The 17,684-nt window shown below is 43.9% G+C and overlaps 1 protein-coding gene across 5 annotated transcripts in view; it reads left to right on the top strand.

Moving 5' to 3' along the window:
• The window catches only part of PITPNC1 (phosphatidylinositol transfer protein, cytoplasmic 1), a 222,602-nt gene that overhangs the window by 162,773 nt on the left and 42,145 nt on the right, over positions 1-17,684 (top strand). For all 5 annotated transcript variants that reach the window (XM_005858679.2, XM_005858678.2, XM_014532427.1 and 2 more), the window contains one exon: positions 16,762-16,857. In XM_005858679.2, coding sequence (XP_005858741.1) covers positions 16,762-16,857 — 96 coding nt within the window. The remainder of the gene's footprint in view (positions 1-16,761; positions 16,858-17,684) is intronic.

Below are 17,684 nucleotides of genomic sequence, written 5' to 3'. Positions count from 1 at the left end.
CATTGGTGCCTAACTAGATTTGGGGATGGAATGGGACAACTGGCTCAGGGGTCTGGGATAATTCAGGTTTTTGTCAGGGATTGGTGGTAGTGCCACCAAGACAAGGAATATTTTTGAGTGGTTTCGGAGAAGTTGATGAGTTCGCTTTTTGTCTGGTTGAGTATGAAGTGCTCATGGGAAATTTAGTGAAAATAACCAGTAAGAAACTGAATATATAAATCTAAAGCCGAGACCTAGAGATAAAGAAGTCATAAAGCAAGAGTAGTGTGAAGCCATAAGAATAGAAGATGTTGCCTAAAGGATGTGCAAAGGGTAAAGAGAAAAGGGTGAGGGTGGAACCTGTGGGGACAGCAGCATTCAAGGGGAAGGAAGTGGAAGAGCATCGTAAAGATGGATGGGATGGAGCTCCCTGGGAGGTAGGAGGGGAATCGGAATGCAGGAGAGCGCAGAGGCGCAGGAAAGAGAGAAAGCCAAGGAGGAAAATGTCAACAATGATAATAGCCACATAGTTCAGGAACGTAGGCTTTGAAAGGTCCTGTGGGATTGAGCAATAAGAAAGCCATCGGTGACCTTTATGAAAAGGAGTGAGATGGTGGGGCAGAACCCAGCTTGCAGTGTACCAAAAAAAGAATTCGGAAATGCTTGGCTCTGAAAGGAAGGGGAGGAATTGCATCAGAAAGGGACTCGGGGTTGAGGGGAGAAGCCTGTGGAAGACTTCCCCTCTTGGAAGAAAACAAGTTCACGTTCTGACACATCTCCTCTGTTCCAAACACATAGCAAGGCCAGATAAAGTACAGCAAGAGAAAAAACAAAGTGATACAGCTGGGTTCATGGATCAAAAGCAGGACAGAACCCCAGGAGAATGGAGTACATGGAGTGGCTGGCCTCTGAGTCTGGGGACAAGCAAGTGTTAATATGGGAGTAGAAGTGCTCCATGCAAAATAGGGACCACAGTGAGGCCCACTGTTTAAAGCAAGAGGCAGGGATGGGACTCCTCCACTGGTAAAAGGGGGCTGAAAGAATCTCCCGTGACAGCTCCGTGGCCACGGCTTAGAGTACTGGTTTTGCCCTTGGAAGGCAACTGTAAAACCTAAAGATTGATGCAAGGGGTGAGGGAGGGAGTGGAGACGGAGAAAGACAGAGAAAGGAAGAAAGCTTCCTACTCAAAAAAATCCCACAAACCAATTATTAAGAAAGACAGCCAATATGATCAATAATCGGAACATGAATGCAAAGGAAATAATTTCATAGATGGATCTGATAAAAATAACATGTTTGTGCTGCTCAAAGGGAAAAATAAGGAAATTTGTCCATTTTTAAAGAATGAGAAATTAAGAAACCAAATCTAAATAAAAATAATACAAGAACTGAGGATTTAAAAAAGAAGCAGTTAAAAATTTGGGAGCTGAGGCACTAAAAGGAAAGACTCCAGAGATAAAATAAACTCTAGACACAACTAAAAGGATAGTGAATTGGAAAACAGTATTGAGAGATACAACCCGTTTCATAGCTCAGAAATATAAAGAATTTAAAAAAATAAATAGCTAAATGTATTGGCTATTAATAATTGAGAGTTGAGAGTTGCCATATGGTTATCTCATAGCAGCAGAAAATACAATGGAGTAAAGGCAGAAAAGCAATTTGAAATGATAAAAGTGGAGAACTTTCTAAAATTGAAGAGTCCTGGCCAGTGTTTCTCAGTGGTTGGAGCATCATGCCCTGCACCAAAAGGTTCCATTCCTGGTCAGGGCACATGCCCAGGTTGCAGGACACATGCAGGAGGCAACCAATTGATGTTTCACATCAATATTTTTCTCTCTTCTCTCTCTCTCTCTCTCTCTCTCTCTGTCTGTCTCTTTTTTCTCCCCCTTCTCTCTCCCCTCTCCCTCTCTCTCTAAAATCAATCAAAATTATTTTTAAAAATAAAAATAAATACAATTGAAGAGAGCCATGAAAACTCAGATCAGAAGTATACTTTGAATAATAGTAATGCCCAACACTTATTGAGCCCTTATGTTCCACCATTCTATGTGCTGTCTGTGTATTAACTCATTAATTCTCTAATAACCTTGAGATAAAAGCATTTTAGATGTGAACATATTATAAAAGAGAGAATATGTGTAACTTGCCCAAATTTACACAGCTGAGTGGTAGGATCTCACTCCTAGCGGGCTGGCCACCTGCTAATATCACTCTAATACTAAGGAGGTAGACATACCAGATAAATTCATACATAGTCTCATTGTAATGAAATTGCAGAGTATTAAAGATTTTTTTCGAAGCTCTTGAAAGGTACTTCAGAGGAAAGACAGATCATATACGACGGGACAATAATAACCCTGACCGTGGACTTCTGATTAGCAACAATAGATGCAATAAGTTAATGAAAGGATGTATTTAAAAAGTGAACCAGGGAAAGGCATGGGATACAAAAACAAATGTGGGCCTGTCAATTGATAGATTTACCTTTACATTAACTCTTGGCCGTGAGATCCTAAGAGGAAGTTGCCAGCAGGAAAGTGAAAATTTGAAAGTAGAAAAGGGCCTGCTCCTGGAAGTCAGAGAAAGAATGGTCTTCATGAACCTCCAAGATCGGAGGGAAGGGTAGAGGGTGGGGCATGGAAGGATGTGTCTCTAGGAAGGAGAAGGAGGAGCAGGAAAGGAGACAGAGGAGGGGTTATGGAGGAGAATGAAGGTCATTGATAAACCTGTGTGGGAAATGGATGAGGGAACCACCTCCCAAGAGTAAAAGGATTACTTAAAAGGTTTGGCAGTCAGGTGATTTGGGAAATTTTGAATGAGTTAATAGCACCAGCGAAAGTAACTGTGTCATTGTCCCAGCTGTTCTTTGCAGCATGCAGATGTGGCTGAATTGATTCAGGATTTGTTTTCAGGGTGGGTTTAGCAGGGTATGAAAAAATTGAGCGAGTAAGTGAAGGTCAGAATGAGTGTTGGAGCCCAGTGGCGGCTCTCAGGATTGGAGAGCTCAGCAAGGTCACAAAGAAGGCGTCCTGGGAGTGAGAGTGAGCAAATTGAGGTTGAGATTGGAGAATAAGTAACTTAAGTTTTCAGATTTCCAAGGTGGAATAATTCCAGGAGATTCGAGACCGGGGTGGGGCTTAGGAGGAAGTGGGTAGAAAGTATAATAGAGGTGAAGGTCATTGGAAGAAAAGGGAAAAAGGATTTAGGCCTATGGCATTGTCCATGTGGAAACTGAGATCACAAAGATGTGGACATGAGTTGGGGTAAAGCAGAACCTTAAGTTCAAGCCTTTTGGAACTTCTTCAGTGAATTGAGGGGCCAGGGCTCCAGATTGGGGGTCTGTAAATAACACCCTTCAGCAATGAGGCCTTGTGGCTAGAAAGCATGATCCTGGAAAGAGGAGGGACCCAGAAGTGCACTCATTCTACAAGTGACCCCTAATCTCTAGGAATTTTCTCCCAAGGAGTCTATCATTATTTTCTAGAAGGGGATTCTGAATATGCTGCTTTTTCAGTGCTGAGCTGTATGTTCTGAAGGAGTAGTACATCTCTACTTCATGCGAGTGACCCAGCTTATCACACACATGAGCCAAACCATGAGAGCTGGCTGTTGACTGCTTTGCTGGCTTGGGTAATGATGGCAGGGCCCCATCTAATGGCCCTTTTGCAAAGTACAGGTGGAGCAATCAGGCTCTCTTATGCCCCTCAGCCACAGGAAGGCAAAGAGCATAGAAGGTAAACCAGCAGGCCCCAGCTAGAAAGTAATTTCTTCAAGAGTGGGCAAGTAGCCCTAACTGGTTTTCTCAGTGGTTAGAGCATTGGCCCACAGACTGAAGGCTCACAGGTTCAATTCTGGTCAAGGGCACATACCTTGGTTTGCGGGCTCAATCCCCAGCCCCCGTCAGGCGTGTGCAAGAGGCAACCAATCAATGGGTCTCTCTCACATAAATGTTTCTCTGTCTCTCCCCCTCCCTTCTACTCTCTCTAAAAAGTCAATAGAAAAAAATATCCTCTGGTGAGGAAGGATTAACAAAAAATAAGTGGGAAAGTAACAGTGATGATAATGATGTGGCTGTCGGCTAGTGATAATGATGATAACAAGATGGATATTGGCAGGAATATTTACTGAGCACGAGTGCAGCATCCTGCTAACCCGTCTATAGCTGTGATCTTACCAAGTCCTCACAACTATGATTATTCCTGCTCTCCAGCTGAGAACTGAGGTTTAATGAGAGCCTGTGGTCTCACAAGGTCAGAGCTGGCAAGCAGCAGACCTGGGACTTGATTCTAGCTTAGTTTGGCCTCGGTGCAGGAGCTCTCATGTAATTAATATGCTATATTCGGTTCTAAAAATGGAATTATAAAACTGCATGTGGAATCTGCTACCTGAGTTTTGAAAGCCTGGCTAAAGGTTTAAATTTTCATAGTGAACAAAGAGAAATAGTCCTTCCCATGTTACTGAAGCAATGTCAAGTTTGTTTGTTCTTCTCCCAAGTTTTGTAGGGCTGGAAATAATCTTGAAATGGAAAATGGCTTTTCAAACATGTCTTCAGTTTGTGTACATTTTCAAATGTGAGTGGAAGGACAGAGCTAGGCCATCTTGAGTCTGGCTCAAGTTAGATACCCCACCTTAGAGGGTGAGGATGGTAGCCAGGATTCTCATGGCACATCAGAAGGGGATGAAAATGATCAGATTCGGAGAGAAAGAGGATCTGGGTAGAAACACCATGATAGGAAAGAGACTGGCCCCAGAGACCCAACGGCAAAAAGGCAAAGTTAAAAATAAAATGAGGCTAAAGATAAACCTTGACAGGAGCAAAATTGAATCGAGAATTCTGTTCCTGGAGCCCAATGTCTGATTGATTTATTTTACCCACCTTTTGGTCCGCATGTGCCTTCCTCGGCCGAGGTCAAGTGCCAGAGGACATCTGAAAATATCCACAGCCAAACTCCTCAGCACATCTCACCACGTGAGGGAGAGGCCGCTCTGCGAAAGTCTTTGTCCTAAACTGTTTATGGATTTTCCATAGTCTGCAAGACCTTGGGCACATGCCAACTGGCAGCCGCCCTCCAGCCTGGAGACAGACCTTGCCCCTGATGCAGAGTCCTCACGGGGTTTATTGTGATCTTCCACTGTTTTGCATATTTATCCAGAGAATCTCCCAATCTTTTCTTACTGAAGGTTTTAGTTAGGAGACATTGCATGCGTGGCTCTTTATTTCTGTCATCCCTCCAACTACGTTAGCAGCTAGTGAAGGCAGTCCAATAAGTCCTTGTATTTGTTGTGGGTTGTGCCTGGGAGTCATCATGGACAATAAAATAATAAGTAATGGGCAGGAAGACAGCTCTTCAAACCAGGTGGGAAAACTACTCCAGTGCCAGACAGAAAAATGCCCCCTGCGGTTATCAGGAAATGAAGTGAATTCAGCAGGCACTCAGGGAGTTCCTGTTAGGGACCCGCACCAAAGCACAATACATTTAGAGTTGGGAGCATCTGCTATATATTATTTCAGTTAACATCTTAAGGTGGACGTTATTATGCTCTGCTGTTGAGAGATGTTTAAGGTCAGACAATTAAGAATACACTTTTAATCGTGTATTCTTTGCTCTTTCCACACTCCACTTCAGCTGCCATGAAGCAGATCCTATGGTCAGAGTGGACCTGTGGGAAGTGTCAGTGATGGAAGCTTCTGCCCTATACTGGCCGAGTTCAAGAAACAATGGGCAATAGGTGACAAATGGAATTATTTAGTAGTTTGGTTGAAAAGACTTCGATATGTAAACAAGTCTTGCATAAGTTACAGAAAACTGGGGTTAAGAGAAATGGGGAGAGTAAAGAGACAAAAATATTTTCTTTTGAGTGCACGGGACGACACTCAACCAACTGAGCCACACCGGGCAGGGCTCTCTTTTTCTTAATTGTTTTTTACTCAGACTCAAATTCAGATGCCTTCAAAGAGATGCTTACTGAATGAAGCATCGTACAGAAAATTGGCTTTCCCTAAAAGCTCTAATGGAGCACCCTTATAGGCCAAGTGGCCTTGAGAGATGAGGTTTGTAAATGCAGGCTGGTGATACCTGGTCCACACCTGGGTGACCAGGCGTGGGGTAAGGACCCGTTGCCTGGAACACTGACTGTATGACCATCTCAGGAACATTTTTAAAGCTGAGCTTCATAATGGAGACGCTGACACAACCTGCTATCAGCAACCACGATTATTAAACAGGCACCGAGCCAACAGCGGTGGCTGGGAGTCAGGGAGGAGAGATTAGCATCACAAGAAGAGATTTTAGGCTCTGGGCCAGGAAAGGTGTGTTTTTTTTTTCCTTTTCCTTTTCATTAAATAATAATAATAAGGGAGAGAGAAAGAAAGACCAGAAAAAAGAAGGAAAGGTGCAAAAGAATTCTTGTTTAGCAACCCTCCATCAGATTGTTCTGGGATGTCCAGAAAAGCCTAGAAACAAACCATTGTCTGTCTGGAAACTTGGCTATTGCTTGCCTTTAAAATGGCTCTGCAGAAACCCAGGCAGCCGGCCCCACTCTGCTGTCCTTGGTTGGTCCATGCGCAGAATGGGTGCATTACCTCCAGCAGAGGAGAAATAATGATCAGCAAGGCCCATTTTCCACTTGGAGTTGGAGGAAGCACTGTTAGGGCAAAAATCAGGTGCTACCTTCTTGCCCTATGGAACTGAGAGAGAGACACGTATGCAGTGATTGGATGCCAGTGGCACCCACACCCTGGAATGATGGAGCATCATTACGGGATCCAGGAAGAACTCTTACAAGACAGTGCCTGTCTATCAAACTGCTCCCTTCAGATTTCCAGAGAGGGGACCAGTCCCAGGAGTTACATGATGCAGTAGAACCGAGGTAGCATTTTCCAAGAGAACTTTCAATGTCCACCCTCTGTCCCAGGTCACATGGCACTGACCACCGCAGAGGGTCAGAGCGTCTCTGTTGCAAGTGACTCTCAAGACCGGACGATGTGCCCAGTTGCCCTGCTCAGGATTTGCTTCTGGCATTTTAGCTGCTTTTGCCAAACCAGCAATGTCTTGTGACCTTCTTTTAAATTTTTTATTTTAAAAAATGTCAAACCTACAGAGAAGTTGCAAAAATAATACACTGATTCTGGATTCACCCGTTGTTAACCTTTTTCTGCATCTGCTTTGCCTCTCCCTCTCTCTCCATAAATATTAACATATTTTCCCAGAACCCTTTGAGAATTAGTTGCAGACATCATGACCCTCTTCACCCTTCAATACTTTCACATCCAAGACCTAAGAACAAGGACTTTTCCTTTCATAACCACAGTGCAATGACTAAGCTCTGGAAATTTAACATTGATGCAATACTAGGATCTGATAGAGTCATAGTTACGTTTTGCCAATTGCTTATGGGGAATAACAGTGAGAAACCTTCGTGATTCATGTTCCAGTGTAGGCACATACATTGCATTTAGCTGTCACTTTCTTTGGGCTCCTTTAATCCATGTTCCATGACACTGATGTGTTGGAAAGTACAGCCATGTTGTGCATATGCCCCTCATGCTTGGGTTTTCCTGTTTGTGTTCTCATGATTAGATGCAGACTATGCATCTTTGGCCAGAATACTGGGTCTTTGTGGACTTTCGTCCTTTCCCCACACTGTGTGACTTCCCTATTCTATTTTCTGACTTTGGGGAGACGTTGGCCTCCTTCAGTTTTTCCAAGCTGTGTTCATCGTGCAGCTGGTGTTGGGTGTCCAGTGCAAGGGCTGGGCAGAGGCTCAGGCTGCCATGTTTGTCTAGCCCTGGAGAAGGAATGAAGGCTGATGAAAAGTCACCCTGAGGGGCAACAGGAAAAATCCCAGAGTGGAGGCAACAGTGCACTTCCAAACTGGCCCTCTTAACTTCTACGGACTGCTCAGGAAGCCCTAACAGGATCATTCAGAGCAGAAGTCAGTCTGATTGGATTAAGGAAAAGGAGCCAAATTCCCTGCCTCCATTTGCCTTTTGGGAATTCCATTTGGGTGGAATTTCGCATCCATCCTATCTTCTCCATTTCAACTACTGCTGCCCTAGTTAAGGTCCTTATCTCTTTTCTAGAACAATCTCTTACTAAACCTATCTCCCCCAGAGCCTTGTCCGGGGATCCATTTAAACCCCAAATCTGATTTCACAGTGGCTTCCATTGCTAGGGTGGGATTCCATTCTGCAGTTTCTTTATTCTGAATTCCCAGCCTTAAGTTTCTATTCCCCAAAATATCAGATGTTTACAGAACCTTTAGCATCAGCATCCCCTGGGGCCTTACTAGAATCTCAGGCCCTACTTCAGATTCCCTGAACCAGGACCTGCATTTTAGCAAGTTCCCCAGGTGATTTGTGTGCAAATTAAAGTGCAGAAGTGCTGTTTAGAACATGTTGGAAGGGCATGTTCTGTACAAGGATCTTAAGTTCCCCCTCAGGCTCTTGTCACTATTATTGAGGCATGATTCTCAAACTAGTCTTTGCTCCAAGGGATTCACCCCTAAAATTAAACTTTACAATTATGTTTCCTAATTTGCAGGAAGAAGGAAATTTAGTGGATGGGATTTTTCTCAATTCTTCTTTCTCACACAAATTTTTCCTAAACTTTGACATCTGCTACCACTTGTTGGCTACCAAGATGTCAGTCATCTGCTAGCAGACAACAAAATGAACCAGCAGACAATGTTAATGTTAAAACTGAAAGTTGAAGGTATTAGCCCAACAGTTCAGTTCAACAACAGCAAAAAAAATAAAAAATTAAATGTTGAACTTCAATTATATAGGAAATATTAAAATACAGTGTGAAGGATGCAACAATCCATGAGATATATCCATTGTATAGCATATTCCCCACTACCCTTGGGGCCACATATGCTCATGGTGCTGTGTTTAATGGGACCTGGGCAATGGCCATCTTTTTACTAAAGCTCTTAGTCCAGTTGTGAACCTCAAAAGGTTCGCCATCACTGTTCTAGAACCTTCCAGTTGGCTGCCTGGGCCAGGTCTGTGGGGCTCAACCAGGAGGCCTCTCAGAGTTCCCCAACTTAGTCTTGGGCGATATTTAGAACCACCCTTGCAGCAGGGAAAACCAAACAAAAAACAACCTATCTGACCCTAGCCAGTTTTGCTCAGTGGGTAGGGGTCCTGGGTTCAGTTCCTGTCAGGGGCACTTGCCCGGATTGTGGGCTCGATCCCCAGTGGGGGGCATGCAGGAGGCGGCCGATCGATGGTTCGCTCTCATTTATTGATACTCTGTCCTCTCTCCCTCTCCCTTCCTCTCTGAAATCAATAAAAATATATTTAAAAAAGAAAATGTATCATTAAATCAATAAAAATATTTTTTTAAAAAAAGAAAGAAAATGTATCATTAAAAACAAACAAACAAACAAAAAAACCCTACCTGGAAAATGTAACAATCTGTTCCTTTATTTTGTTTTTTTCTGACAGTTGATGTAATATCTATCCTGACTCTTAAGTGGTTTGGGGCTGGTGCCCATCCCACTGTTCTGCCCAGAGAGGCATGCTGGGAACGAGCTGGAAGGAGACACAAGGCCCTGGCCACCCTGGCAGCCTTCTTGTCACACTCCTGTCTTTTGACTTCCCGGTGTGGCCTCCCCACCGTAGGCCTCAGCAAGCCATCTATCTCAGTGTTTTATTCTCTCCCCTCCAGGCTGAGGTAGTGGCTTCTCAGGGAAAAGCAAGTACCAGTAATTTTTCTGTGTCAGGAGCTCTGCCTCTCTGTGCAAAGGCTTCATTGTGCAGGCTCAAAAGAGGTGTAAGGGGAGGACGGGGATCAGAGCTGCCTTGCCATGGCAAACCCCAAACACAGGCCACTGCAGGCTGACCCAGCGCCAGGCTGTCCCAAAGCCAGCCTACAGCGCGTCTAGGTTAAATATCGACTCCTCACCTTGAGAAAACCAGCAGTTCTAGTTCCCAGAGACCACCCTGCGAAGTGACAGAAGAAGGAACTGGGAGAAATTGAAACTATTTTAAGCTCAGCTTCTGAGGTTTATTTTAGGAAGCATATTGATCCTGCTGCGGGGAAAACCATACAGCATGTCAGGTGCCAGGATCCACACGTGTCCATGTGAAGTGTGGCCGGCCTGACACAGGCTGTATGTCCAATGGGGGCTACGGCCCCAGAAGAAGGATTCGGATGGAGGCTGCTCTGTCCCAGAATCAGACCAAGCCAATGAAAAGAAAGATCCTTGTGACAGCAGCCCTCCGAAATGTCACTGAGAAGCGTATTTGTGCCCTAAAAGCCTTTTTCGTAAATGGATGAAGCAATAGCTTTGTGACCCTTTGCCTTGCTATAATGTGCTTTTCTGTACTTTTCTTAATTAGTCGCCATGACCTGGAGCACCTTACTAGAGCATCATTTCTCCAATCAGAGTCTTTTTCTCATCGGTCATCATGTCACACTGATTACTGGCTCTTGAACCTTCTTCCTCACCCTTCAATTCACCCAAATGAGCCAGGGTCCTCCATTGTTCCCTGCGTGGACCTTGGGTCGTGGCACAAAATGGTTCTCAACCCTCTCTGGTTTCCTGGGGCTCTGTCTCGACACAGATTCTGGAATAGAAAGGAGTGTCCCTTCCCTCAGAGGGGTCGTGCTATGAATTCAGACTCACTTTGTTGTGCTCTCTACCCTGAGGCCATCCTGCCACTGTCCCAGGCACCCTTCCCTCTTTTATCCTGCTGTTCTTCTCCGGGTGCATTTAGCAGCAGCTACTTATTCTGAACTTTACTGGCAAGCATCGCCCTACGTCATCCCTGCGTCACCCCTGTCCTGTCTCTGCTGTTGCCATCAGGTTTCTGTCTGTTGTTTTTGAATTTTCTGCAACCTTGGAGGCTGGTGGAGAAAGGGAAAGGTCTTCTCTATAAAATCAAGGTCATCCTTGAGTGGCCCTTATCTCACATATTGTAAGAGGCACAGTGTTGAGCACATAGTAGGTACCTAATAAATATTTGCTGTGTTATTGATTGCTGGGTACCTAGTCGCTTCTCTTCAGAGCACCGTCTTACGTAATTCCATCTTCAGAACAAATAACAGTTACCCACATCTCTATTCTGGTGGGTAAAACAGAAGCAGAAATGTTTTTAAAGAGACCCAAGAAGGCCATCCTTCTCTATCTCCATCTCAATGGCAACGTTGCATGCTCTTGGGTTGGATCATAGAGCACACATATGTATGAAACAGTCACAATCGAATTGTGCAGGCATGACAATGTTCTTGGTGAGAATACCAGTAGTAATGGGGTTAATAAAATGATGGTTTACTTGGTCATTAACTTGCAATTTTTTTTTTACCTACCATAAGTGCTTTTGAGGCCCTCCCTACCAGATATGCTGCTACGAGATAATAATCAATAAGTCATGAGCCAACTCTAGCCCCATAAGCCTAGTGTATTAACCCCTGCTCTCCACCAAGCCAATGGCCACTTTACAAATCCAGAGCATTAAGATGAAAGCATTATTAAAACAATAATCCTGCTTCCAGCATGCCTGCTTGCTGAATTCTTTGTTGGTATGTCTTAGTCAATTGCTTCCCCCTGAGACCTCCCAAGTACAGTGAAATAAAGTGAGGGTAGAACAGTGGCTTAGTTGGGATTCTCTATCCCTTTAATCATATCTGAAGCATAAAACAAGATGAGATTGTATTTCTCAAAATCCCTACTAATCAACCACCCCTACCATGCATCCTTGGTAACTTGGGCAGATGGCAGGAAGATAAAATCCACACAGCTCCTAAGCTTGGATCTCTCCCTGCCCCCATCAATTTTATTTTTTTAATAATAGACTTTTTTTTAGAGCAGTTTTAAGTTTATGGAAAAATTGTGCAAAAAGTACAGAGAGTTCCCATCTAAACTTGGATCTGAAACCACAAGTTACTATTATAGAGAAAAAGGGGCTGCCCAATCTCTTGAGTTCCAGGATTGTGGATTTCTGAAGAGCCACCGGACACAGTGGTCTCCCTCGATGGGCTGTAACAAGAGAGATCACAAAAGTTAGAAACTTCTAGAAGCAAAACAAGAGAGATCACAAAATCTAGAAAGACACTTGTCCAAGGAAGAAGTCCAGTTCATTGTTAAAGCACAGTCCATTATCTATCAATGCACCTTTCTCTCCTGATTTATGACCTCACCACTCAGCATTTTCCTGCATTAAATGTGGGGCATCTCCCTTTCTCCATCCTCCCCACCCCATGTTTACCCTCTGGGAAAATCTTTTTTGAGAATGGAGTTATTAATGGCTACATAATAGTTCATCAAATGGATTTATCATAATTTCCTTGGCCATTCTCCCATACTAGGATATTTAAGCTGCTTGCTTGCTTCTCTCTCTCTCTCTCTCTACTTTTTAAAACAATAATGTTGCCGTGAACATCTTTGTGCATAATGCTTGCCCTTAATATTCTTAAGATAAATTCTCAAAGCTTAAGCTTACTAGGTCAAGCTACATGAAGGTTTTAAAGGTGCTTGATATTTAATGTTCATAATACTTTACAAAAAAGGGAAAACTACTCCCTTTTCATTTTGCACTCTGTAAGATAGTATTTACTTGGGAGACTTGCCTTCTCCTGGTAGTACTGCTCAGTTCATATTAAAAGGAGTGTGTTTATGGAGTGTTCATTGCCTGGGGGAGTTGGGGTGGGGAAGGAGAGCCAACCAGATTGGCCCTGAAATCCATTGCAAATGATCCGTAGGGGGGGCATGTCTGATAAATAACCAAAGATGGGAGCGTTACTGTAGAGCAGCGGTTCTCAACCTGTGGGTCGCGACCCCTTTGGCAGTCGAACGACCCTTTCACAGGGGTCGCCTAAGACCATCCTGCATATCAGATATTTACATTACGATTCATAACAGTAGCAACATTACAGTTATGAAGTAGCAACGAAAATAATTTTATGGTTGGGTCACAACATGAGGAACTGTATTTAAAGGGCCAGAAGGTTGAGAACCACTGCTGTAGAGGATAAGGGAAAGTACCACAATGAACTCCCAAACCCAACTGCCATCTCAGAAGGAAATGGGTTCTGCCTGAGGCCTGAAGGTGCATAACACCTGTGTCAGGTGCAATCCTGGCGTCATTTGACTTGATGACGTACCAACAAGATGCATCTTGTCCTGACACTATCTCAGCAGATCTCCTACTCAAAGAGGTGGTGGTTGGACCAGAGTTCTGGCAGCTGCTGTTGCTGCCACTGGGGAAACTGAGATGAATACTTACTCATGCTGTTTTCCCCAGAGGCCTGCCCAAGCCTCTGTCTGTGTCTAACAGTGTTGGCTTACTTCTGGATCAGGCCCTACACTGAGCATGAAGATTAGACTGTTACACTATATCTTGACCATCTCCACTTCCCATTTCCCTGCCGCAGCCCCTCTCTACACCACCCAAGTCAGCTGGCTGTGGGGGGAAGGGGCAGAGAGGGACTGAGCCAAGAGCAAGACTTGGGAGATGACATGACTCAGACACTTCAACATCACAGACACTTTAACTGGAAAGAATATTAGTGGTGATCTGGGTCACTCAATCCCAACCTCACTGGGGTCACAGATCTCTGATAATCATATGAAAGAGGTCAGTCTCTCCAAAATATGCACCTGCCCAAATTCTGGCTACAATTCCAGGATATTCCACAACTCCCTGACACCGTCCATCTAGACCAGTGATGGTGAACCTTTTGAGCTCAGCGTGTCAGCATTTTGAAAAACCCTAACTTAACTCTGGTGCCATGTCACATATAGAAATTTTTTTATATTTGCAACCATAGTAAAACAAAGATTTATATTTTTGATATTTGTTTTATATATTTAAATGCCATTTAACAAAGAAAAATCAAAAAAATGAGTTCGCGTGTCAGAGGTGACGCGTGTCATAGGTTCGCCATCACTGATCTAGACTAAGCCTTTCATTTCGCAGATGAGGACATGGAGAACCTGCGGAGATGCAGGGCTTCGCCCAAGGTTATACAGAGGAGAGAACTGAATTCAAACTCAGATCCCCTGATTCCCGATATAGGACCCAATACAGTAGGTTTCTCCTCTACGTTGAGCCCTATTTGGGGAATCATGAAAAGGTAGGGTGCTTACAAACAAGGAAATAGAACTCAGGCTTATGAAAGGAAACTAACATCAGTTAGTACTCAGTATTCCTGCCATAGCTTCCTCTTTGGAAAGCAGAAAGTAATGCCTTCCATTAATTCAGCAGGTACTTAATGAGAACTTAAGAGCATCTCCTAAAATCTGTAATCATTGGGAGACTAGTTGTTTATTAGAAATTATGACTTTTTGTCATCTGGAACCTGAAGAGGATGTTGAGGTCCTCAAAGTGATTTTTTTGTGGCTTTGTTCAGGCGGTGGGAACCCCACCCTGAAAGTTTTAGTGCAAAGGTGCTTGGTATTTCATTAACTGTGATGCAAAAGTTAAGTGTCACATTAATGAAGGAGACCAGAGTTTGTACCAAAGGGTCCCTATGTAGATTCTACTGCAACATCAGCTACTCAACAACCAGAAGAAAAGCTCCAAGTCTTTGGGGACATACGTTTTATAAATAGCAGTAGGAAAACCAGATTCCAATTTCATTTTTCTGGAAAGAAGCAGGAAGTGCTTTTGACTGATATATATCTTCTTGGTTGAGTGCCAAAGGCAGCCTTTTATCAAGAGTGGGCAGAGCCTAGTGGTGAAGGCTGGAGACTTGCCCTGGATAGGAGCTTCCCTGCTGACTGGCTGTGCGACCTCGGGCAAAGCTCTTTAGTTCTTTGAGCCTTGGTTTTCTCGTCTGCAAATTGGGAATAGTAATACTCTCCTCATAAGGGAGAAGAAATACTCAAGGAAGGAGTAAGATCCAAATCCGGAAGAGAAGCCTCCTTCTTCTTGCGGAGTGCCTGAATACATGGCTTAATGTTGTACTTGCTACAAAGAAGTGCTTACAGGATCCAGGCCATTATCTCCAAGCAGAGACCAAAGGGTGAACTTGGAGCTGAGAGTCAACGATCTGATAACTGCTATACTGGGCGGTCAAAAATGTTTGAATTAAAGTAGGAAAAGCCACATAATCCATCAATAACTATCTTAGCCCCAGTTTATGTCCCCTTCTTTCAGTCCCCTAAGTTTGTACCACCAATAAATGTCCAACTTCTCACTTCTTTTGTAATTTACTCTCCAGAAGCTCATTTCCCTCTGGGGGATTCCAAGTTGGTTTGTTGTCTTAATGAGGCACGAGTCTTTCTTCTCTTGGCACACACTTAAAAGAGACTCGTGCATGAAAGGGAGAGGGAAAACACTCACACAAACAACCTAAGACCCAATATTTCATCTCACAGTGTATTTCTCCACTCGGCCTTGAACCTGTTTCCCCACTGCCTCTCTCATTCCTAAGCAGTCCACCTGTCGCTCCCAACCACTGTGGGCGTGTCCTGAAGCACTTGGCTCCCCATGGCAGTGGAAGGAATCAGAGCTGATCCAGGAGCCAGTCTTTCTCTGCCTCTAAGGAAAATGCAGTGGCCACCTCAGGTCAGACCATGGGATTAATCTCCTTGAACAAATCTGAAAGAGTCCAGTCTCCAAGCGTTTTAGGAGAAAATTAGCAACAGAGCGAACAGCAGACTTGGAGGATAATTACCAGCACCAACATTATTCAGAAAGCTTTTGGAAAGGACTAATCATTTAAACTTGAGAAGCAAAGCAGGGAGAGCGTAGCATGCAAAGAGGCCTGCAGTTGCCCTCCTGGGAGATGATGTTATTAATAGGCACCAAATTTGTGTCAAGACAATGTTCTTAGGCATCAACCACCCTGTTCTTCCCAAATATTTCATTCCCTTCTGAAGAATCAGATTTAATTAGTGTTAACGGATGGTTCCCCTGCTGGAATTAGCTCAACTGTGAAAATGGGGGGGGGGGGGGGCCGGGGGGGGGGGGGCACGGAGGTAGGGGAGGATAGTTAAAACCTGCAAGGATGAAGTGGTTTTGCAAACTTAATTTGTTTACCATCCTTCAGATCCTTCAGAAGGGCTGGGAAGGTGATCACTTTAGCCTAGAAAAATGGCAATTGGAAAAACTAGAGGAATGTAATCTTTCCACTAAAATGTATATCTGTATATGTGGCTGTCTTACATATTTATTTGCAAGTGATGACCATTGTGGGCCATGAAACCTAGAGTAGACTGGCGGGAAGTCATCTCAGTATATTTTCAAGGTTCTACCTTCCTACCCCTCTGTGTACCAAGGAAACCATGCTCTTACATGATCAAGAATAATCCCATGTGTATCCCTGGGTAACTGGGTTGTTACCCAGATCTCTACTTTCTTCTGTTTATCTGTATTTTCTACAGTGAGCATGTATTCTTGTGAAATTAGGTAGATATAAAAATTTTAATGAAAAAAAAACCCACATTTTTAAATTCCCTAAGTCCTTGGCTGTATTACCGCTGTATGTCACATATCTAGCCAGATCCTTTTTAGCCTCTTCACTCCCCCTGTTCAACAGACATCATTTTGGAAAGAGATTTATGTCTTCAGTCTTGAACTTCTAAAAACAACCTTTATTTTCTTCTACCCAGTGGTGATTGATGCTGCACCTGCCTCTGATGTGACAAACACAAGCAGTGAATAAAAGCCTTTCATGATTCCTGCGAGTTCTGAGGCCCTGGAAGGCACTAGCCAGGGGCACCGAGCCACGTGAAGATGCTCTGTGGGTTGTAATTCTGCCAGCGGGCACCTTGCAGCTATCACCTGGTATCACTAACCTTTGATCTCTTGCTCTGCTCTTTCAGATTTTTGACAGCGAAGCCAAAGACCTCGAGAGAGAAGTTTGCTTTATTGATATTGCCTGCGATGAAATTCCAGAACGTTACTACAAAGAGTCTGAGGTGAGCAATAGACGGGATGACATGTGGAAGAAATTCATTCATTCCTTCAACAAGAATTATTAAGTCCACCATAACCTGGAGACTTCCATCTGTCTTTGTGTTGATTTAGTCTGGTTTCACATTTTGCTGGATTCTTAATGGCATGTCTCAACATGAAATCCCGCCTCCTCAGGGCCCATCATTGGCCCTGGCTGCCACGAAATTGCAGTGTAGTCTTCCTATCTCCCCAATTCTGCCATCATTCTGAGCAGCAAAATATTCACAAGGCTAAACTTACCCAACATACTGGTCTCTCTTAAAAAAGAGCAGTTACTGCCGTAGCTGGTTTGGCTCAGTGGGTTGAGCATCAGCCTGTGGGCTGAAAGGTCCTGGGTTCGATTCCAGCCAAGGGCATGTACCTTGGTTGCAGGCTCCCGGCCCTGTTGGAGGCATTCGGGAGGCAACCAATTGATGTGTCTCTCTCACATTGGTGTTTCTCTCTGTCTCTCTCTCTCCCTTCCACTCTCAATAGGAAAAAAATATCCTTGGGTGAGGATTTAAAAAAGAAAACAAAACAAAAAACAGCAGTTACTGCCCCAGCTGGGTGGCTGTTGGTTGGAGGTCATACCTGTACACCAAAAAAGGTTGCAGGTTTGATCCCAGGTCAGGGCGAGTATGGGAGGCAACCGATCGAATATCGATGTTTCTCTCTCTTCCTTTCTTTTTCTCTTTTTTTCCCTCCCTTCCTCTCTCTCTCTCTCTAAAGTCAATAAACATATGCTTGTGTGAGGATTTAAAACAAAAAGCAGCATTTACTTCTGGCTTCCTGTTTTTCCAGGCTTCTGCAT

This window comes from Myotis brandtii, unplaced genomic scaffold, assembly GCF_000412655.1.
Source record: "Myotis brandtii unplaced genomic scaffold, ASM41265v1 scaffold120, whole genome shotgun sequence".
Lineage (NCBI taxonomy): Eukaryota > Metazoa > Chordata > Mammalia > Chiroptera > Vespertilionidae > Myotis > Myotis brandtii.
Note: the sequence above shows the minus strand (reverse complement) of the source record. Positions and strands in the feature narration are given on the sequence as shown.